The sequence below is a fragment of the Amblyomma americanum genome, chromosome 4, assembly GCF_052857255.1.
Source record: "Amblyomma americanum isolate KBUSLIRL-KWMA chromosome 4, ASM5285725v1, whole genome shotgun sequence".
NCBI lineage: Eukaryota > Metazoa > Arthropoda > Arachnida > Ixodida > Ixodidae > Amblyomma > Amblyomma americanum.
The window spans coordinates 76,113,824-76,136,746 of NC_135500.1; the positions used below are offsets into that span (position 1 = coordinate 76,113,824).

A 22,923-nucleotide genomic window follows, 5' to 3' on the forward strand; every position below is an offset into this window, starting at 1 on the left:
TGAAAAAAAAAAAAAAAGTTTTACCCACGTATAATACGAGTGACGAAAGCTCGGAGAAGACATTTATTGAAATCGGTCCCGGCACATCAATCACTTTCATTTTCAGCAGCATTTTCTGTGGACATTTCTTTGTCTGATGAATCATTCCAGATGTGCTCATATTCTGTGCCATCGAGGGCGTTCGAGATGTTGCACTTCTTAAAAGAACGACGCACAGGGTCCTCTGGGATGGTTGCCTACATATCCACAATCCATTTGCGCAGTGTGGCTGGCAATACCCGCTTCAGCCGCCAGGTCGGTGTAACTGCAGGCTCACGTGAGCACATCCACTTACACACTTGCATAGCACAGCTTGACTATGTGCTTGATGGGTTTGTTTACACAAACATCATGAGGCTGCAGCTGTGAGGTCATCCCACTCAGGATCACGACAAGTTCAGTGCCGCAGTCGTGTAGCAGCCTCTTCACCGAGTCTGTCAAATGGCAACAAAACACATCCAGCATGCTGCAGTAATGAAACCCAGACTTCGAGCACAACTTTGAAGATTTTTGTTCAGATCCGCAAATAGTAAGAGGTGGAAATTTAGGGCGCTAATAATAGGAAAAAAACTCGTATTATATGTGGGTTTTTACGGTATTTCAAGCGCACAAAGCCATTGCATGAAAAAAAAAAGAGAATGCATTGAAGCTTTTTCACATTCAATAGAACTATGTTGAGTTTCTGCAAAAATGGCCATTGGAAATTGGGGGAGCCACCTGCATGTTGTGCCGATGTGTCAGTGGCGTGCCAGTGGTGCGCATGACTTATACGTGAGGCCTTCAATTACTCCTCTTCGTTGCGATCGCATCATTGCGCAGCTGTTGCTTTTAAGTGCCGACTCCATAACACCTGCTAAGCATGTGCACTGCATGCCCAGCATCACCCATGTCAGGTGCCAGAAAGGGGCGTCCATCTCCATGTGTCTCATGCTAGCTTCCCTTAATGCTTGCACCGTCGCACTTGTTTAGTGAATTTCACAGGCAGTAGAGCGGCAGTGGCAGCTGCAGTTAGGTCAGACTCATTCTGCAGTAGTCGAGGGTGCCACACATCCTCCGATTAGAGAGATTTAGCATAGTGCAATTTGCTCCCACGGGGAGCCACTGCTCATGTACAGATCACCCAGAGGATGCTACGAGGCGCCGGCCAGCTGTTTGCACATCTACCCTATCAGGACCAATCAGCTTTAGACACTCTTTATTGATGCATGCCGCCATGCCGGTAACGGAATGTGCGCGCTGCGGGTAAGCGCGATCGTAGACACCTGGTATGTTGCCACGAGCATGCACAGAGCGGCCTCAGCATAAGGCTGGAGCGTAGGCACGCGGCGCGGTGTCGGGGCTTTGGTTGCACACCTGCCGCATTGTCATTCCAGAGGAGGTACACTTGACCGAAACCATACGCAGCAAGTTCTAGGAGCAATATGTATTCGCTCGAGACAAATACTACTTCGAGTACCAAGCATTCGGATCGAATCAAATGTCGCATACTTTGTATTCGACCAATTGCTCGCAATTACCGAATATTCTCGTGTCTGGGTCCGAAGTATGGGCTCGGTTAAGGGTGGCTTCAAGGCACATCTTAGAGTTTATGCAGCAGCAAGTTACATGCTGTAATTGTTATTGCGAAGTGTCATCCAATAGCACAACATTATTTATAACTGTCTTGTGGCTGCGGAACGTTGTTTATTTTTACAGCTAGAGACCTGTTGACACAAAGCACTGCAGTGAGAAAGTCATCCTCCTTGCAGGCCATCCTTGGTCCCAGTGGTCGAGCCCCGCCATCTGTGAGTGTGACTGCACTCTGGCCCCGTGTTGAGGTCACATTGCTGCTGCCACCACCGTCCCCAGCTGTGGGTGGCTCGGCCAGCGACAACTCGGAGCGACCCTCGTCTTCGACCACCACCAGCGAGGCTGACGAGATGCCTCCGCATGCCACGGATGACTCTCCAGACTCTCCGCTGCAACTTTCGCTGCCAGGAAACTCTGGCCTGCCACCATCAGTGCCGCCCGGCGCTGGGGAGACAACCAAGGGTCCCCCCTGGGCCCTCCGCAAGGGGCTGGCCACCATCGTGTCTGGAATTGATGCCGTTCTCGCCAAAGGTAAGATTATTCATTGACACCTTCACTTTCCAAACTGTTAGCCAATGTTTCATGGTACAAGGTCTGCAGAACTGCTTTTGTAGCGACAGCTACATTACGCTAGCATTTCGAGCCTTCAGTGTGGCACCCCTTGAGCTCCGTGGCTGGTCACGTGGTTGGCCACGTGGTGTGGAGCAGCTGACTTTGCAATTCGACTGAGCGAGTTCCACTCGGCCAGCTGTTGCTATCGTGTCACTCCAGGTCAGCCAGAGCTAAACCACAGCCAATTTTTTAGCACTTGCAGACTCTAATCCACGTTTGCATTGTCTTTAGCACAGAAGAAACTTCACAACACTATCAGTCCGGCAATAGCAAGAGGAAAAGTAACCAGGATCTCTTTTTTGTTGCCATCATTTTTTTTTCTGGTGCTTCAACTTCTTGCACTGCTGCCATGTGGAGAGGGTGCTGAAGCAGCTGACTGCTGCTGTGCTTCTGCGCTTTACATTGCAGGCCCCCCAGTCTCGACCAACTTTTTTATTGGCACATAATCTCTTGAATGCTAAGCGTGTCATGTGACAAGAATGTGGCAAAATTACAAGTGTATGTGCTATGAAATTGTGTTAACCAGGAACGTATTAACCATAGGAATAACAGCGCTACTCCATATGGATGTTCTTGTTGCTTCCACATATCTGCCAACTCCCCCAATTTCGACTGAACCTTCCGATTGTGAGGGCACAGTCTTGTTTCTCCCAAAAATTCTTCATGGCTTTGTCAGCATTAATTTCTTCATAAAAGAACCCTCTACACCCAATATGGGTGAACCACAGTCTTTAGCACATCACATCCTTTTTTCTGGTCAAAGCCAGCGTGACCACAGCTCAGGTAAATTTTTCTTGAAAATTTTCACTTCAGAAGTTAGCTCTAAGAGCATCCCGTATTTTTGCAGTTTTGCATTATTTCTCAGTATTGAGCGCCTGCTAAAAAATGCAAGGAAGCTGCACCAGACTGAATTTCCGCCTGCCACAAACCATGCTCTAAACTGCTCTTGGTCATGCCCACTCACCACTGCTTGTATTATTAGGAGTGTTTTTTTTTTCTGTTTTTTGCCAGTGAGGGCTTCAAGTGCAGGAGAGAGGCGACTTATATTCGAAATCAATTTATACGTGGCTATACTATACTGTAACTTTTTAAGGAGCCACGTCCGAAAGTTCTGTTTTTGAAAATAAACGATGTTTCTGGTGCTGATCCTGTGGTGCAGATGCCGCCATGTTGAATTTTCTCTTGGTTTAATCACTTTGATGCATTTCTACAAGCTTTTGTGGCACATTTCTGGGCGGTTCGTCATTTTCCTAGAAATCTTTGGGACGTAATGCAAGAAAGTGAACGGGAAGCAGACAATTTGACTCCAAGGGCATGGTGGGCCCTTGACACTATCGGCACATCTAACGAAAAACATTGTTGAAACCAGCAAGGTTGCACACATGCAGTCTGCAAGCAGCCATTTTTGAGCCCCATTCATTTTGGGAATGGTGAAATTTGTGCTCCTGTCGCACAAGTTAAAGCACAGAGCAAGGACACTTGCGGGTGTTATGTGCGTTGTTATGTGCGTCGATCATGATAGTACTTGGTGATGGTGTTGGTCGTAGTGATGGTCAGAAACACTCATCTTTTAGATTTGGTCTGCTGTGAGTTGTGATGGCAACCTGCGAATCTTGCAAGTGAATTATCTTTAGATGCTCGCTTTCTTTTGGGCTTGGAAAAAAAGAATAGGCACCAGAGGTCGCTTCAAAACCTGTGTTGGTGAAGTGCCACCACTTTTATGCACACCTTAAGAAAACCTTGTGCGAAAAACTTCTAAACCGAGCAAAGTCTTGTATACAGGTACAGGCCATATGCAACAGGCTGCCACTCTAAAGTGTAGATTGGGCACTGTTTCACCCGGCATTTGTTCAGGTGCCACAGACGGGGAGCTGGAGTCCATGGCCGACGACGACAGCGTTTCGCTGCGGAGTGACCTCTCGTCGGACTCGGACCAGCTGCTGCTCGCCACGGGAGCACTGGACGAGGTGCTGGGTCGCGGCGGGGGCACAACCGAGGTGGCCCAGGACGCTGCTGAGCTGCTGGCTCTCGACCACCAGGAGAGCGGTACTCAGGCCACGACAGCAACGGGCAGTGCCGAGTGGCACCACCATCATGGCCACCACGGCACAAGCGGGCGCCCCTGCGTGTCCGTGCGCCTGCATGACCTGCAGCTGGTGGGCTGGGCAGGCCCCGATGGTGCCACACTGCTGCTGCAGAGCCAGCACCTGGCGCTGGAAGAGCGGCACACGGCTGCGGCTGCCACAGCGGCGGGTGACTTAATTTTGACTCTGTTACGTCGTTCAACCCGCGACACTCTCAGCACAAGTGCACCTATATGGGAGTAAAAAGGGAGTAGGCTGTCTATTAGTGCACTCCCTTTTACAAAAGGGAGTGCGCTAGAGGACAGCTTACTCCCTTTTTTACTCCCTTCTGGTTGGAGTGATATACGGAGGCTTGCTTGCTGGCTGTGGTATATACGCTGCTGAGCCCAGTGCCACTGGATCAAATCCCAGCCACAGTGGCCGCATTTTGGTGGAGGCAAAATTCGAAAGTCACTTGTGTGCTGTGTGATGTTAACGCATGTCAGAGAACCTCGTGCATGTTCTAAATTATTCTGGAAAACTGCACTATGGCTTGCCTCCTAGCCCATGTGCAGCTTTGGTATGTTAAACCCCACATAAAAGCAGACATGAAAACGGAAGACAATTTCAGGGTGAGCGGTCGTCAAGGTAACCTAGTTACCGAATTTTTCAGTATACCAATCAAGCACTGGAAAACCGATGTGCAAGCCAAGCACTTAATTATAAAAGGAGTCTTGTGTAGCAGCTTGCCAGCAGAAAAAACATTTCCAGCAAAAAGCACACAGGCTTTCAGAGTGCAATCATGTTGATAACGTGACAGGGTCAACGAGCACCACCAACTTCGCTTATCTCAAATGACGCCACGACCTGTTGGGCAATAAGGGAATAAAATTGAAGCAGCCGTAACTGGCTGCTGCAGTTTCAGCTCTGATTAATGGGAGGCGGTCTTCCTTTCAAGTGACATTTCCCTAACCTAACAGTTAGTTTCCCATTTTCGCATCATTTTTGTTTCTCTGAATTCCATTTGCGAAAGTGCTGCTGGAAAGAGTTAGCAAGACGCTGGAAATGGTAAGGGAGTACATGTATTTAGGGCAGGTAGTGACCGCAGACCCAGACCATGAGAGTGAAAAAAATGAATGGGGGTGGAGCGCATTGGGCAGGTTCACTCAGATCGTGAAGGGCAGTTTACCAATATCCCTCAGGAGAAAAGTGTACAACAGCTGTATCCTGCCGGTACTCACCTATGGGCAGAAACATGGAGGATAACAAAAACGGTTCAACTTAAATTGAGAACAACGTAGCGAGCTATGGAAAGGAAAGTGATAGGTGTAACGTTGATGGACAGGAAGATGGCAGCGTAGGGCAGGTAACAAATGCGGGTTAAGGAGATCCTAGTCGAAATCAAAACGAAGAAATGGGCTTGGGCAAGGCATGTAATGCAAACGCAAGATATCCAGTGGTCGTTAAAGCGAGAGAACACTGAATTTTAAATGCCCAGTTTTTTTCAGTGAACGGAAAGCTTGCTGTTTAAGGTGCTTGATTCCGCAAAATTTTTGTTAGAAATGCTGTTGACGATTTTTGCCGAGAATTTTTCATTCAGTGCATGCGCCTGTTTTAATGGATACCGATGCTGGAAACGACCATGATCAGCAAAAGCAATGGCATTTGTGCGTTGTCAGCTTCTGCCAACATGCAATGGCTATTGCTTTTGCTGATCATGGTTTCCAGCATCGATCTACATGAAAAACCCCTTCATTTTTTCCTTATCAGTGGTCTTTATGTGTTTATGCTTAGGCAGTTCAGTTAACTTCTCCTTTCAGAAATGGAAGTTTTGAGTGCATGTGTCACACACACAGGTGGTCCATCATCCGGTGAAGGAGAGGAGGAGCGTTGCCTGCTGAGCTTGCGCTGGGAGAGCCCCGCCCCTGGCAGCACTGCCACCTCTGTTGAGGGTGCCAGCAACTGTGGGCTGCGGGCGCTTGTGCGGGGACTGTGTGTGCAGCTCAGCGCCGAGGCTTTGGCAGGGCTTGCCCAGCTGGCCCAGGTGGAGCCGCCACCACAGCGGGCGATACCCGTGCGGCTGCTGGTGCATGGGCTCAGCGTCACCCTCCTGGTGAGTGCACACCCTCCACTGGTGGGGGGGGGGGGGGGCCGGGGCCTGTCTCCCACCACAAGTCACAGAGCAGGGACAGACTGTGTAACTGCGGAATTGGGCACCCTGCAGTTCAGAGCAACCTGTGCTTGATTTCTCTCCTATTTCTTTCTTTTTTTTTTTATGAGGGCTTGTCTTGATGACATTACGTCGGGAACAGAAAGTGAAGTCGTTGTGAATGTTGTGGCGCAGGATTTCTGGGATCTACGGAACCCTCGGGCTCCTTGGAGTGCTTTTGGAGTTTCCTCGACACCTATATCCAAGCATGCCTCAGCATCCATCTTTATTTTGTGACTGAACACACTGTAATTAGCCGTAAAAAACTGATTCAATCCACAGGCAGTCACTGTACCTGAACGTAGGCATTTTTTTTTTTTTTTGAAGGGCCGTGCATCTGCATGCTTTTTTTTTTTTCGCGGTGACATGACAGATTGGGTTCTTCAGCCCTTTCCGAAAACCATTGAGTTCCCCCGAGGCTTGAAAGTTTGAGAACTGCTGCTGACACACTTTAAAACAGCAACAAAGGCAAGACGCAGACAGCACATACACTTCCCACTTGCTGTGTTCATACTACATGCCCCTTTGTACATTTGAATCGTGTTACTGTCCACTGCTCGGGTCGCATACTGCGCAACCGGCTATCGCGCCTCGACAATGTGAGGGCAGTGCTTGGTGCTCGAGGATGTGGTCACAACCCTCACCGTCGTATCATCCATAGTGTTGTAGGAGTGTTCAGAACACCCGAAATTCCGTACATTGTGCACAGTACAATGCGACAGAATTGTCATCGTATCATCATGATTTTGCTAGTATTTGATGTCCAGTTTGGATTCAGCTCTTACCAGTACTTGACGCTGTCCTGACTGAGCTGAAATTTATCTTTTTGCAGACATTACCATTGCAACTTGCACTGTTTGTTCTCTGTAGAGCATGCTTGCAGATGTGCATTTCCAGGATGACCCCACTTCGTCTGGCTCCGTCGGTGAAGAAAATGGCGGCCTCCTGCTCAAAGTGCCCCAGTGCCTGGTGGACCGCACCCCTTCCGGAGCGGTGTACATCCTACCCACTGGCTGTGGTGAGAGCACATTTCCTTGAACAGCAGAGCCTGCACTCTGGAAGTGTCCATTTCATTTGGTGCCAGTTGGTTGAAGCATCAAATGTGGAAGTGGTGGCTGGAGTATGATAGCTCATCCGTCTTTCCTGTTACATTATTCGGATGAAACTACATCAACAACTTAATGCAGAAGTGAATATGTGCTGTCTACAAGACTTGCTGTCTCAAGACTTACAAGTGCTGGCCGTTTATTTTAAAGTGTTGAATAGCAAATGTGGGCAGCGGTGTCTTGATTTAAGTGCAGCGAGAGCATCTGCACGACTAATGTGATGCAAGGCGGCTGTGGCAGTGTTATTTTGTAGAGCAAGAGAATGTGTGTGCCCAGTTTGAAGCCACGTCCGCTTGGAGGTGTCCACTAAGTGAGGACTTCTAGAATACGGGCCCAGCGGTTATTGCAAGGCACATTTCTGAACAGAATAAGCCAGTGCACCAAAGCTGTGCTCCAAGTGGTTGTTCAGTAAAACCTTTCTTGGCACCTGCGTCTATGCTGAAGTATCATCCTAATGTGCACCACAAATTATTTGATCGGTGCTGTAATCAGTGGCACGGCACTTGTGAGGTCAGGCAATTTTTAATTGCAAAAGCTTGAAAGCGACAAAAATGGTGTTAGAAAATCCACAGGTTATCTGCCTGAGCAGGAAACGGTTAGAAGAAGCCAGGAATTTCCTGTGGGAAAGCTGCATTGGGCCGCCATTATTTCGACGAGGAAAGTTTCAGAAATGTGCGGCGCTAACAGGACTGCCCCTCTGAGCATCGTTTATTAAGCTCCTCCTGGTTTTTACTGCAAAGCCTGATGGACGTGGTGCCCTGTGGTGCAGGGTCTTTGGCGGAGGCAGTGCAGCAGCTGCTCTGGCGGAGTGAGGAGCTGCGGCCTTCGTTGGAGCCGGCACCTGCGACCCCCCAGCCGGACTTGAGTGGACTGGTGGAGGAGAACGAGCGCCTGCGGCAGCGCCTGTCACATCTACATGCACTCCAGAGGGACAACCGCCTCCTCAGGGAGCAGGTGCGTCGTCTGGCTGGGGGCTCTGGCGGGACGCAGCTGGCACGCGGCCAAAGAAACCTCTGCTACACTCTGGCTTGTTTGCATAAACCACACTTTTTAGAAATGGCATGCCAAGAAAGGGACCTAAACAAAAATTTTTCCTGCAGTTTGCGGTGCACACCCGATTACACGATGGAAAATGCAGATCGCATACTACAGAGCAAAGAAGAAAATAGCCTCCAACCAAAAATTCAGACCTCTTTTTTTTTTTTCGGAATTGCTTGACTGTTCAAACTTTAAACACTTTAAATTTCCTGCCGAAAAAGTTTCAAGGTCTAAATTCAACCTTGCAACTACTAAAATATTCATGTATTTCGTGCCTATGAAGCCTGGAAAGGGAGATTTTGGAGCCAAATGCAGCAGGACTTCACACCTGTTGATTCCCACGATCGCGTCCCCAATGGCCACCGTCTTGGTTTTGTTTCAAAGCTGGCCAATTCCCCACTACCTGGTATTACCCACTAATGGGAAATATTTTTGGGACAGCAGCATTGCGCTGTTTTTTGAAGCCTCTGAATGGCTGGTGTGTGCACTTCAAGTGTGATTTTTTCAGCTTATGTTTTTTTGCCAACGTGACTATCCTTACGGAAGATTTTGTTATGTTTTTATGGTGCAGTCTCAATTAATCTTATGCCATTGAATTCAGAAAGAACTAAACTGTGGAGTTAAGCTGTTTTTGTTTGGCTGAGTCAAACATCTCAAATTTTGTGAACCATAATGTCACCTAACTGTACTTCGTAGTTATTACGCTTGGACTAAATTTAACAATTTTATATGATGATGTACTTCAAGAATAATATAATTAGCATAGCTCCAGATGGCAGGTCTTTGGCTACAGCCTTATTTCAGTCGAAACCAAAAAATAAAGAAAATGTCTTAATGACCTGTAAGAATTTAACTAATTAGGCTTCAGTTTTTTCCTGCAATATGGGGAGGAATTGAGATATACTGAAACTAATTATATTTTTGTAAACAGGAAGGAGAAACACACACACGCACCTAATTTCATTACAATATCTTTAATAATAAAAATGCTCAAGACCCGCATCTCCCCTTAAAGTCACCTTCATCAGAACTGGCCGCATAAATTGTACCCTGAGTACTAGCTAAAAAGCAGCACACTCGATGGAAGAAAAAACAAATGTCAAAGAAGCTGGAACTGCTGTGTATTTAGCATGGGTGTGCATTTGCTGCAGCGAGTTCCGTCTTCGCGTGCAGGTGACGGAGCTGGAGAACAACAGTGCAGGCGAGCGGCGGCAGCTGGAAGAGCAGCGCGCCGAGCTGAGCCGCCTGGAGGGAGAGAAGCACTCCCTCCTGGCCACCCTGCAGCTGCTGCAGGAGGAGCTCAGCCACCTGGAGCGCACGTCCTCCTCGGGCTGTGACCCCTTCTGCGGGGCCAGCAACTCCTAGGCCTCCTCCATCACCGCTCCTTGGCAAAGTCCCTCCGGAAGACACACAAGCTCCGGCCGATCCGCACTACAGTGGCAAACAATACTCCACTGCGCACACCTCTGGTGCAAGCAGCGCCCTGCCACATACGCGGCCTACATGTTCCCAGTGCCATCTTAATTAATGATGGCTGATTACCTGTGGCACAAAGTCCTCTGCTGTGCTCCAGCTGGCTGTTATCATCTGCGCAACAGCAAAGAAGGGCACGGCATGGGGAAGGAATCTCCCGAGTCACTGAAACCTACAACCACTTAATCTGGTTAGCACTTGTTAAGCATTAGCTTGCTCCTGGCACGCACTTCAGTAGGCCTCTTCATTGTTTCTCAACATTGCCAGTCTGTGACAGCGGATGGGGTTCCAGAGAAAGATGCCCAGGGCAAGATTTAGTATGCAGGCGGGAGGACATAGCGTGACTGAGTGTGACAGCGTCATTAGGAAACAATTGGGCAGTTCCTGCTTCCCTGCAGAAAATCAAGACTAGCATCTGCGAAGAATGGAATCTGCACATGTTTTCACTTCATGCCCGAAAAGGAACCACTTGGGGTGCCCGTTTGCGCTTTGGGGAGTTTCTTTGCTGTGGCTGAAATTGTACACCGCTGACAAACAGATGTATCCCTCCTTTTAAGAAAAAGCTACAGTATGGGGACTAGACGGCACCCAGTCACAGTCATTGTGTGCTTCAGTGCCTCAGCAAAGAGCAAGCATTGTTTACTGTCTGTTGGATTGTTCATGTGCTTCGGAACATCTTGTCCCGCTGTCTCGAACACCTGCCTTTTTATTTTATTTTCTCAGAGATTTGGGTACACTGTTGCTGCTGCAGTGTGCAACCACTCAAAATCTTATTATTTATCTCGTGAAGGCCTCCAGAAGTTTGTGCATGGAGGACTGTGGGCAAGTGACTTTAACAGGCATAGATCTCCCAGGTTCCTGAGCCTGCAGGGACTTGTCAACACCTCCGAGACTCTTGTCACCAGATGACTGTGATGATGCAGAGCTAGAATGGCTGCCTGCAATAGAGAGAAAGATTCCTGAAAACCAATGCAACATACACCGGATGTGTCTGGTAGTATCTCTGCCTACTTTTCTTTTTTTTCTCTCTCTCTTCAGCATTGTGACACCCAGACTGGATACAGATCATTTCTGGTCTCTGTGTCTGCTCCTTTGAGTCAATATAAGAAAGCTGTCACAGTGACTGCGAGTTTTGTTGCCTGAACTGGACATCCTTGTAGTGATAGGCGATGATATGTTGATGTGATATGTAGCCCATGCTGGCTTATTCTCTCAAAAGCCTGTCGTTTTTGAAACGTGGTTCTGAAAAAGGCGGTAGATAGCTGTCTGCGCTCGCTTGTGCTTTCGACCGTGGCCAGAGCAACATTCACTTCACTCTTACTGTAAAATACCGGAGCCAAAGATAGTAGTCGCTTCTCAATGTGCCTCTGTGGATGGAAATGCTTGTGAGGAAACTCTAATACGTGCTCACTCGGTATGTTGAGAAACTGTTAGAATGAGAAAGTCGTTGTGAACATAAGTGGTGCGATATCGTACATACATGTTAGCATTGTAATGTCCCTGTGACATAATTCTTGTGATGCATTACATGGCTGTATGGTGATCAAAACTGGCCGTAACCAGTTTCTAAAATTGTTGGCCACAAATACACCTATGCCTTCAGGGTAGCAGTGTATTTCATCATAGTGTTTCGTGTTCGATGGCTTGTAGTTGAGTACAGCACCTTTGAAAGTCTGCCGACTCGACTCGTAATAATGACTGAGAATGCTTTACGGGGCATTTCAGTAAGCCTCCGTAAAATTACCACCGTGTCAGTTGGCTGTAAATATTTATTTCAAAGTACATGCTGTACGGCCGATAATTGGGTGAAATGTTGCCCAGCTCGCCACTGTTTGGTTCTACCAAAAAACAGCGGAGCACCCAAAATTTGAGTAACATGTCTAACATTGTTTTGATCCCTTGGCACCATGTGCAATTTCCCTGCACTTGTTAGAGGAGCCACTGATCACTTTAAGGTAATGACTGCTTGGAAAATCTGTATGACGTCTTCGCTGCTCTGATTTCTAACATGTGCTGCTGATGTCATGTACATGAACCATAAGGCCAGTTTCAGCTGTACCAAATTAGACTACTCTGTGCAACTTCGAATCTCCTTGGAACATCTTTCTCTAAAAAAAAAGATCAGTTTTCCTTAACTATTGAATTAAGTTCAGATTTGGAGTAGGCATTTAGGCGTATAAGCCTCATGTGTTGTGAGCCCGAAAGTAGTGCAAATGAGGTGTAACAACACCGTGAAACAGTAGCTTGAAGATAGAAGTTCAGAAAACTTTGACGTCACCTTTGACGTGAGAAAAGCCATTCGTGGTCTTACCTACTATATTGTCACTCCTCGTGAATTCTTATCTAGATATCTTTCGAGTGGAAGCCCTGTCTTCTTGGTTAACATTACACAGCCTGCTTTACAATGCAAGGGAGTGAACGATAGTGTAGGTTACTTCATGTCACTGATACGTGGAAAAACTGCCAGGTATTTGAGCGTGAGTGAAATATGTTTCTGTGGGTTTGGGTGGCGCCATATCTCGATCCATGCTTTTTTGAGTATTGCATTTCAAGGCATGCATTTGCATTTGTAGGCATACACCTATAGTCCTCAGAGTTGCTGCCAGAAATGATCAGGTATCCGCATGTGGGTCACACCTTCTAATGCTGGTTATTCAAGCTTCCGATCGGAAATTTTTAAAGAAGGCACACGAGAAAGATTTCTGGTACGATTGTCGATTACGTCACTGATAAGCTTGAATTACTGGGTGTATTCAAGTTGGTCAGTATGTCACTCACTGATTAGGGAAAATGTTGCCTTAGTCAGGCCAAATCTTTATTGATATGCTTGCTTTGCAGCCATACACAGCCATCTCGTAAAGTTTCATTGTATTGGGCACCATTATTTATTTCGTGCTGCTTACCATCAGCCTGCTAGTTATCCGTGTTAGTGTCTCGGCAACTCGGGCGTTGTCTACATTTTAAATATCCTTCTCACTTTTTTTATCACTAGGTGGTGTTAGAATACTGTATTTTTCACAAATGCATTGTAGGTCTTTGAAGGTGAGCCAGAATCACTGGTGTTTGCTTCAGGTGCATTGGCTGCCCTGGGGGATCTAAACAGGATCCCTGTATCCCTTTTGCTGTCATCACTAATTTGAAAAGTAATCTAAGCTATTCTTTCGCGTGATTCAGATGTAGCCAAGCTAGCAGCTTGTAGCACAAAAGCACTGTGCTCGCACTGTGGTCTCATTAATCACTGAAAGCTTTGGGGAATGGAATTCCTTAGTGTAACATGGCGTGGGGGTTTCTTAATCTTCATAGTTTAAGGATACGTCAAAAGCTTCTAGAAGATGCTGAGGAACCCCAGGTATCTTTGCATCTATCCCTCTCTTTCTGAAATGCATACCAAAGAGGGGAATGTGTGTGGGTAGAGTGAAATAGTAGGCGGTAGGGAATTACTGCATGATTAGTCCTAAAGTACAGTGGATGAAAGAAATTCTGGGGGTTGAGGCACACATGGATTTAAATTCTTTGCGAAACTAAATAGCACCCAAGGAATTCAGCGATTTTGTAGAACCCAGGTTTGAGAGCCCCGACTTAAAGCTTTACTGGGAGTTCAGAAGTAATTTTGTGATGTTTCTTTGAACGCAAACAGTCTTCTACATCTTTGGATTTTTGAAGAACTTCTGAAAAAAAAAACTGTGCTGCCTGATAAACAAGGGAAAAGGTTGAGCAACTCTGAAGAGGTAAAGCAATATTCCCTGTTTGTTTGAATTGCAATTTAGGATCAAAATTCTGGCCTAAACAACAGCTGTATCAGCTTGTCTCTTGCTGAAGTTTACAATAGGAGATGGGGTTCTTTTTGCTTTTGCTCATGAGTTTATATCATGAGGAATGAGGTGGGAAGCATTAGTGTAGCAAAACTTTAAATGTTGACAGTGTGTTTCCAGAAACAGTAGACACAAGGGTGTGACTGTTATGGTGGAGTGATCACTCAAGAACCATTGATATACAAGGGCTACAGAAACTCGATTTCAGTACTGTGCATGGGAAGGCTGCACACTAACTTGTTTGTGCATCTGCGCAGAGAAAATGAATCTGGAGGTAATGGCAGTATAAATCTCTGCCTATCACTTAAGGTCTGAGATATACCACTACACTTGGATACAGGTCAACATTGGCTCAGAAAGTGCCTGTCAAAGGAGGCCCTCCAGCCAGTGGTGTCAACCTGTTCTCATGGCATCGCAATTAATCCCCTGGGTTGAAATCGCACCTGACTAGCAAGTGCCTCAGTGAAACGGGACTAACTGCGACATGACAGTTGGTTGACACCACAGACTGGAGGACCTCCTTTAAAGGGCATTTGCCGCTGTGTTCTTGACTTGTATCCCACCATAGTACCGCAATCCTCGTGTGTGGACTACATGCAAGGCCGACTACATTCTGCAGTCCTGTGAACAAGGACGGAGAAAGAATACATATTCCTCACTCCTGTCTTGGCATGCAGCATGTCAGCTGTAGATCCACTGCCAAGCATTTTAAGATACTTTTGGAGGGCCTCCACGAATTGTCGAGTAGCCTGCCCCAACGAGCTTCGCTGTAAATTGTTTGCATTTCTTTTTCCTCCTACTTTCTTCCTTTTGTTGCAGCTGTCAACGAGGAGTGCTATGGCAGCTTTTTTTTTTCCAGCGTGCCGTGTGACATGCAGTGACCTTTGACCTGTAAAATGTGCCCCCTAGTTTCTGCCAGACAGGAAGCATGGTGTTGCACATGTTTGGTACCACTTGTACTGAGCCAGCATTTCTAAGTGTTTGGATTTGATCAGCGTGTTCGTGTGTGTACATATGCAGGTCTTCTTGTGCAATGGCAAATTGTTATTTAATTCTTCCCATTGGGCGGGCAGCGCGAACTTAGTTGTAGGTTGTGTTTTCATTAGAGTGGCCTTAGCTCAAACCCAAATGGAGAATTAATAGAAGCGCTGCGTTGAAAGGTTGTACTTTTGCCAGCAATATATATGTATTATACATATGTACATGTGTGTATTATACGTTGCAAGGGTCCCCTCTGGGCACCTCCTACCCTGCGCTCTGACCGAACAAAAATAATACCACTATGCCTCTCTCATTGTTGTCAAATACAATGCGCCTTGGCGAAAACTAGACACAACCCATGCTCCAGCATGTGAGCAAACGTGCCGACACCAGAACGCTCGCTGTTCCTTAACTACGCTGCTATGATGGCTGACTTGTCGTCAGTGTACAACAAACGAGGGCCGGTTTGCACTATTTGATGCTCGATCTGTGACGGGCACATTTCTTTTTTGTGGTTGCCAAGAAACTTTAGTGAGGAACCAACCAAAGCTTTGCTGAGCGAATGTATTTTTATGTTCTTTATTTTTTTATTCAACCTTCTTGCCCCATATGCTGTGATCACTGCTGTAGGTAGCTTGTGGAGTTGTGGGCAGAATAATTTTAATGCGCATGTTACAAGCAGAGCGGCGGTTTTTTGCACATAGTGGCTGTTTTACGTAAAGGTGGCCAACTAAATTCAGTCTTCCAGTGTGGAAAAGTGTTTCTGACTTGTCCACCGCTGGCTTTCTAGATCAGAATCATTAATTTGTGCATTCAATTCGATGTTCTTAACATACTGTCCTTACACTGCTGACACAGTGGGACAGGTATGCTTTGCTTCTATGGAACATAATGCTGATTGCTTTAGTTGTGAAGTCAAAGCAACACCACAGATACAAAATTCTAGAGTTTACTAAGGCTTCTTAGTTGACTAAGCCCTGGATGCTTTCAGAAAGAAGACTATGAAAGAGTTGCAGAATTTACATTCTACTTAAACATATACTAGCTCAATAAATCCTTCAGGCTGATGTACAAATGTCATCGGAAAATTTGGTCCTAGTGATTGCACTTTTATGCGAGGCATTTATCAGCTGATGCAATAAAAACAAGAAAACTTATGCAAGATTCTGAGCGATAGCATTACCAGTACAGCTACACGTATGCACGGTGGCTTCTCTGCTGTCAGAAACAAGTGACAGAACTTTAGGTTGTGCTTGTCCATTGTAATGGTTCAATGCACCTCAGAGTAAGGCTGTGCTGATGCACTGCCTGTAAATTGCCATGCATCGCAGTGGTTAACTTAGCAAAAACATGGATACTTGGCAAATGTTTTATATATGTGTTATATTTTTACTTTTCTCAAAAGTTGCTGGGTGTAAATCATCTGCAGGCAGGAGAGACTACAACTTTCAGTGAGATATCGCCACCAACCTGCAATATTAGTACTCTTGTGCCATGACTGACAGACATCTGGTACATTCCTACCCGTTAGTGTACAATGGCTGCTTGGCGCTTGAGGGAATTCAGTGGAATACGTTAGTGTAGCGATCTATGAAAGACAGCAACATGAGCAAGGTTAAACAAGACTTCAGTGTTTACTTGTGGAGAATAAATTGAAATACTCAGGTTTCACATCGTGATTCACTGCAGTTTAGCGTTGGCAAATGCACACATTGCTGCAATGAGCACAGCAGTACTGTGACTCGCACTGGGTTATGAGATGGATGGTGGGCGACATTTGTGCTGAAATTTGGGCCCACTGTTGTCAACGCGTACAGATCTGAAACGTCGCCTGCGAACTGGAAGCTTTTCATGCATGTGCATCATTTGGAGCAAGAAAGCAAAAGTTGTTCAATAAATGCACAATTCAGAATGAGTAACTGGCTCATTGTTTTCTTTTTACAGCAGCAGCTGTTAAAACAACGACGTCTTAGAAAAAACTGTGGTGGGGCTGTTTATGCAGAAAAGTGAGCGAAAAGACACGGTATCATTCTCAACGATCTTCGCGTTTCAAAGGAGAGTCTATAAGACAAAGGTGCATCACTGTACCAGGTATTTCATGTTAGGTTGCTAGCAATTTTTAAGAAGCATAGGCTTTTTTTTAGCTACAGGAGTGTTTGCACCTGCATAATATTATCAGTATGTGCCAGAATACAGGTATGGTGTGTTAACAAGCTGGCTGGTTAGCAGCATAACTGCCAATTCCACCCCCAGTAAATCGGAAATCAACTGCCAGCGTGGTTCCATGGCGTCGGACGATCAAGGCCGATTCGCGCGACGTACCGTTGGCCCGCGGACAATGCGCCACGTCAGTGACGCACCATTTCCGATCCGGTTAGTTCACCCCTGGCCATTCTTACACCGTGCCCCTAGCCAACAATGTCGGTAAACTAACACGGTGAATAATCGTGGGCATGCCTGTTCCGCTTATCGCCGCGTGCAAAGCTGGAGTGCAGTGCGCCCTTTCTCTCTACGCAGGCCAGGCGCGAGCCTCGCAGAGCTGAAGTGGAACGTCACGTGATCCCTGATTCGCGGGCGAATGGTCCGTCGGGTGAATCGGCCTTAATTTGGACGCTGGCGGGCTCGCGCAGGTGAATTCGCACAGGCGCCGCGTCGTGGTATGAACGACACGGTGAGCAATCGATCAAACAGCTCTCCTGAGGCCTGCGTTGCGTGGTGCACAGTTTTCCCTTCTGCGCAACTGGTGGGCGCGTAGGCGCAATGACGATCGGAGGACCCCGCCGAGTGAAGCAGCCGAAATATAGTTCGACCGCATAGTTCCGGTTTCGCTTTTTAACCTCGCACCACCCTGCGGCTGCTATCGGTCAGCCAGCCGAGGGGAGCCGAGCGTCGTTTTGGACTGCTTTGTGGCTGCTTGGCGCGTCACTGGTCTTTGAAAGCGAAAACTTTACTGGCCGCGAATTTGCGATTTCGCCGTGGTGGTGCTCCGAAGAGGCACATGACGTCACAACATGCGCCTCGCCGCGGAGCCGAACCGGTCTGGCCGGGCCGGCGGCGGCTGGCCCACTCGGCGCGAAATAGAGACATGCTCCAAGTCTGCGCCAGTGCGGTCTGAGTGCGCCGAACGCGTCGGCGGTCAAGCGTAGTTGGAGTATAGAGGGTCTCGCTTTGGCCGACGTGACGTCGCCGTGCAGCGCGCGCGCGTTACGCCGGAGTATAAACGCGCCTTAACAGAGCCTGCGCTGAACCGCTAACCAACGTATTCGGTGGCGACATCTATGGGAGCCACTGAAACCCCCCCACACTCACTGAATAAAAAAACCTGTGCCGAGGCTCGGAATCGAACTAGGGCCTTTGGCGTTTGAGGCGGAGACGCTACCGCTCTTTATTTTGTCTTTTTTGCCTGTTTCGACAGTTTACAACAGATCACAAACATGATCTGCGCTACATTCTCAAACATCAAGACCGGACATGCGTTTCACTCACGTGAGAAAATCAAAACTGTTCAAAGAACACAACTCTCCCATCCAACTCGATAACTTCATCTCCAAAACATAGCTCCTGGTACACTTCACGCAGTTTAAATATGTTTTCTTTGAAGTAATCTCGGACAGACTGCGCATCTTCATCGCAGTGTCGTACAGCCATCCTGCTTCGCCAAATGCTGTGCAGGCCAAGAAGGAAAATTACATCGTGTTAATAAAGAATCAACGTCCAGGAATCGGATAATAAACGTTTTCCAATCCAAATATCCCATACGGCGTCAAGGGTAAGTCTTTCTCAAGCTATAACCAGGCGCATCTAGTGAATGCACTCTTCCGCTGCAGAAGTCGTCGCGCTTTCGCTACGTATATCCTGGCCTAACAGATCTAGGCCATCAACAATTTTTTTTAACGTGGTATAGCTGGACTATAGTCGGATACAATTTTAGAACTCTCCTTTGTGGCGCCGCTCCCTGCATTGTCACACTAGCAGCGTCATGAGAATCGGCCGACGCCATTGGCTGGAAGGGGGTCCTTAGACGGGGAAAAGCCGCTGCGTTCTTGAGTTGTGCCCGACTATAGAAGCCTCGTCACAAAAAAAAAATATGGGGTTAGGCATAAAATTCGCTGATTGGTCGAGACAGTACGATATGACATGGTCACATGGTAAGGCCAACCACTGAATGGTCAACGGAGTATGTGATCTATGAGACCACATAACGTTATGTGGTCACCTGCCGATATGGCAGAGTGCTGATTAGTCGACGGGGTGTGCGTGGCGTCATGAGACCGTTTCATGGCCAAGTTTGCAGGTGCGCTCGGTTGTCGGCAGACGTGCCAGCTCCGCGTATCAGGTCGGCATGGCGCCAGAATCAACGCCGCGTGTATCTATATAGCAGTGGAAAAATCCCCGCAAGCTGAGAGGGCGACCACGGAAGTATGTCGTGAAGTATGTCGCATTAACACGTAATGTAACGAATTATGGCCCCTAAATTTTTTGGCTTTTAATTTTAGGAGTCTCGCCATTCCGACGCCCACGCGTATTTCTCTCGCTTCTGTTCGCATTGTGTTTCCAGTGCGTTGAAACTGCATGCGCGCTCGTTTCGCGCTGTTCGCAGGCTGCTACTAGAGCATACAACCTTTATCTGTAAAGTATCGAGAGTGATTTATTTTCTTCTCTAGAAACGATTCCCCAAAACAAATGTTGGTGCGTATGTGTAGCGCCTTCTTTTCGGGCTAACCTGAGCTAATGATGTTAATTGCAGTGGCAGCCGCTAGATAGCACATGTCGAAAAATACATTGTCACTAGTCATCTGCGCATTCTACTGTGAGTGAATGTGGAGAGATGGACGTCCACCTCGAACAGCGTGTAAACAAAATTATGTGTAAAGCTTGGCGAGGCAGCCACACAGACGTATGAGCTCCTTCGTGACGCTTACGGCAACGAGACATTATCGCGGGCGCGAGTTTTCGAGTGGCACAAGAGGTTCGTTTCGGGGAGAACGTCGGTGGAAGACGACACAAGGCAGGGGCGCCCTACAACCTCACGGAATGAAAACAACATGGCTCGGATCAGGGAAATTGTACAGCAAGACCGCCCCATTACAGTTCGCATGCTATCAGATGTTCTCGGCATTAGTAAGACAACATGCCACCAAATTTTGCGTGAGAACTTGGGGAAACGAAAGCTGAATGCCAGACTTGTGCCGCACTTCCTCAGACAGGACCAGAAGGACACGCGGGTATCAGTGAGCGCTGATTTGCACTCTGAGGCAGAGAAGGATGCTGCATTCGTCGACAGCATCATTGCTGAAGACGAAACAGGGTGTTTTAAATACGATCCTCAAACAAGGAAGCACAGCGCCGAATGGCGGTTCACAAGCTCTAGATCTCCGGCGTCGAGAAAGATGCGGCGACAGAAGACCAAAACAAAGATGATGCTGATAGTTTTTTTCCATGCCAGAGGTGTCATACACCACGAGTTCGTCCCACAAGGGCAGATGGTCAATCAGGAGTTTTATACCCGTGTGCTCAAACACATGCGTGATGCACTGCGACGCGCCGTCGCCCTGACCCCTGGGCATCTGGACAATGGAGCCTTCTGCACGATAACGCAAGGCCTCACACTGCTCTCAGCGTGAGAAAATTCATCGCCAAGCACAGCATTACTGTACTTCCCCATCCGCCATACTCGCCTCACCTCTCCCCATGCGATTTTTTCCTGTTTCCTCGCCAAGCACAGCATTACTGTACTTCCCCATCCGCCATACTGGCCTCATCTCTCCCCATGCGATTTTTTCCTGTTTCCTCGTGAGAAGAGAGCCCTAAAAGGTCGCTGGATGGCGAGCGTGGAGGTCATTCAAGACGCCACGACAAAGGAGCTGACAGCCCTGCCAAAAGAAGCGTTTTCCAACTGTTTCCAAGACCTCAAGAAACGTTGGAAGCTGTGTATAGACTGCAAGGGAGACTATTTCGAAGGGGTGCTGCACAAATGATTTCAGTGTTAAACGCATTTTTTTAAAGGACACAGTCTCGGAACTTTACGGACAAATGTAGTATATATGAACACTAGCTGCTACTGCGTCGCATGCACCGCGATGGAGGCTGTGGTGGCATTTACCCTTTCGGAACAGTTCCGCTTTCACATTCCCACTGTGCGTGCACAGTAAAGCATTTGACGGAACTGCAAGAAATCGCCTGGCGCTCAGTTTTCATCTCAAAAGCAGACGATCATCTCCTAGGTTCTCGCCAAATAAAATTACTGGGACGCGAACAGTTTTTGGAGTTCCTTAATTGATGGTCATATTCAATATTTTAACGTTTTTTTTTGTTTCCTTAAAAGCTCAATTAACAAGCTTTTACTGCGGCTAACTGTCTGCAGGTTTTCAAAAATGCGATTATAGGACCCTACACGGGCGAAACCGAAACCGCCACGTGTACACGCGTGTCAGGTGCACACCCGCCGCTCTCGCCCAAGCGCTGCAAAAGGAACATGTGACACCCCTGCGCTACTGTTCGACGCGTGCTTGTAGGCGGAGTAGTGGTGGTGGTGAAAACTTTATTTGAAACAGGGGAGTTTAAGACACGCAGGTCCTTGGGCCCCAGCACGGCCCCACTACACTCAAACGTTCATGTCCCGGAGGCTCATGACTCTGGCAGCCCGGCCTACGGCGATGGCTTGCTTGGCCGGGTCCTCGGAGCGCAGAAGGGTCTCCCAAGCCTCCCAAGTGGTAAAGTGCTCCAGGCCCCGAGGGGGAGCATCCGCCGGGCAGAGGAAAATGATATGGCCGAGAGTGGCTTTGGGGGGGTGGCAGAGGGTACAAGAGGGGTTTGTGCGGACTTGGTGGCGGGAGCGTATATAAGGGGAGAGTAAGGTGCGTGTTTGGAACCGCTTCCAAAGTGTCTGGCGGTAATTGTCGAGGGAGGGATGGGGTGGAGAGGTAGAGCCAACACTCAGCTTTACAGGCCTGCATCAGTTCACTGAATGAATGCATGCGCTCCCGTGAGAACCCCAGATCGGAGGCCGCCGGTGCCCGGTTGAGAGAACCTCGGGCTAAAGCGTTGACAGCCTCGTTTCAGGGATTCCCGGAGTGGGCAGGCACCCATATGAGCTCCATATGGCAGGGCGGGTGTGCGGCGAGGGAGTTCAGTATGCAAAATGCAGGGACGTGGACTAGCTCTCCCGATAGCAAAATTTAGTATGGCAGTTTTAGAGTCTGACAGCATATACCGGGCCTCCGTGCGCGTGATGGCTAGGGCAATGGCTGCCTCTTCAGCCTTCTCCGAGATGGCAGTGGGGGAGATGTGAAGGGTGGCAATCTGTTGGAGGGAGTGGTTCGTGATGGCTATAACCGCGTCCTCGCCTGTGCATGTGGCATCCACCCACACGGCATATGGTTCGTTCCATAGTGTTTGTAGAGCGCCCGTGCGCGAGCGCTGCGGCGGGGTTCGTGGTATATAGTTGGAGGGTATTTTCGGTTGAAGTATTTAGGGGTATAGTGTAGTGCTGTCTTAAAGGGACACTGAGGAGAAATTGAAGTTGGCTTGTATCGATAGAATACCAGCTCCTGATCACAAAAACGCCGCTCTTACTGAAAACAAAGCTCTTGTAAGGTAGAAAATAGCAAGAACCAAAATACAGGTATCGCCGCCACAGGCCAAACTCGCAAGTACAAGCGTGGTGACGTCGTAGGACAAGAGAAGCCACATTGGAGGAATTTTCCTTCCTACATGGGTCACGAATCTCTTAGGCTGACAAAGGAAGATTGCGCGGTTCAATAGTGAAGTAAGTTTTGTTTTAAACCCGATAGTGCACTTTTATCACACAAAGAAGGCAGACAAAAGGCAACCTGAATGTTGGAAGCAAAGAAAACCGATGCTTGGCGGCGCCACAGGCGGTCAGGAGAGTTTCGATTTTTTAAAGCGCTTTGCGTCTTTGAGCTTTGCATGCCCCGTGGTTTTGTTTTTGACGCGCTTCGATTTACAAGCGCCGAGTAGCAGAGGAACTCCAAGTGCCGCTTCAAGTGCTAGTTAACCTT

The 22,923-nt window shown here is 47.8% G+C and overlaps 1 protein-coding gene across 3 annotated transcripts in view; it reads left to right on the top strand.

Annotated features, from left to right (window-relative positions):
• Window positions 1–16,821, top strand: part of LOC144128048 (bridge-like lipid transfer protein family member 3A) — a 70,531-nt gene extending 53,710 nt beyond the window's left edge. The window contains exons 14-19 of one of the 3 annotated variants that reach the window (XR_013313670.1): window positions 1,788–2,139; window positions 4,075–4,473; window positions 6,140–6,396; window positions 7,376–7,510; window positions 8,368–8,552; window positions 9,810–16,821. Coding sequence is in view for 2 of the 3 variants with exons in the window: in XM_077661092.1 (XP_077517218.1) it covers window positions 1,788–2,139; window positions 4,075–4,473; window positions 6,140–6,396; window positions 7,363–7,510; window positions 8,368–8,552; window positions 9,810–10,001 (1,533 nt within the window). In the remaining variant the exon portion in view is untranslated. Of the gene's footprint in view, window positions 1–1,787; window positions 2,140–4,074; window positions 4,474–6,139; window positions 6,397–7,362; window positions 7,511–8,367; window positions 8,553–9,809 lie in introns of all 3 variants that reach the window. The other 2 variants (XM_077661093.1, XM_077661092.1) reach the window with 2 other exon arrangements.
• The last annotated feature ends 6,102 nt before the right edge of the window (window positions 16,822–22,923 follow it).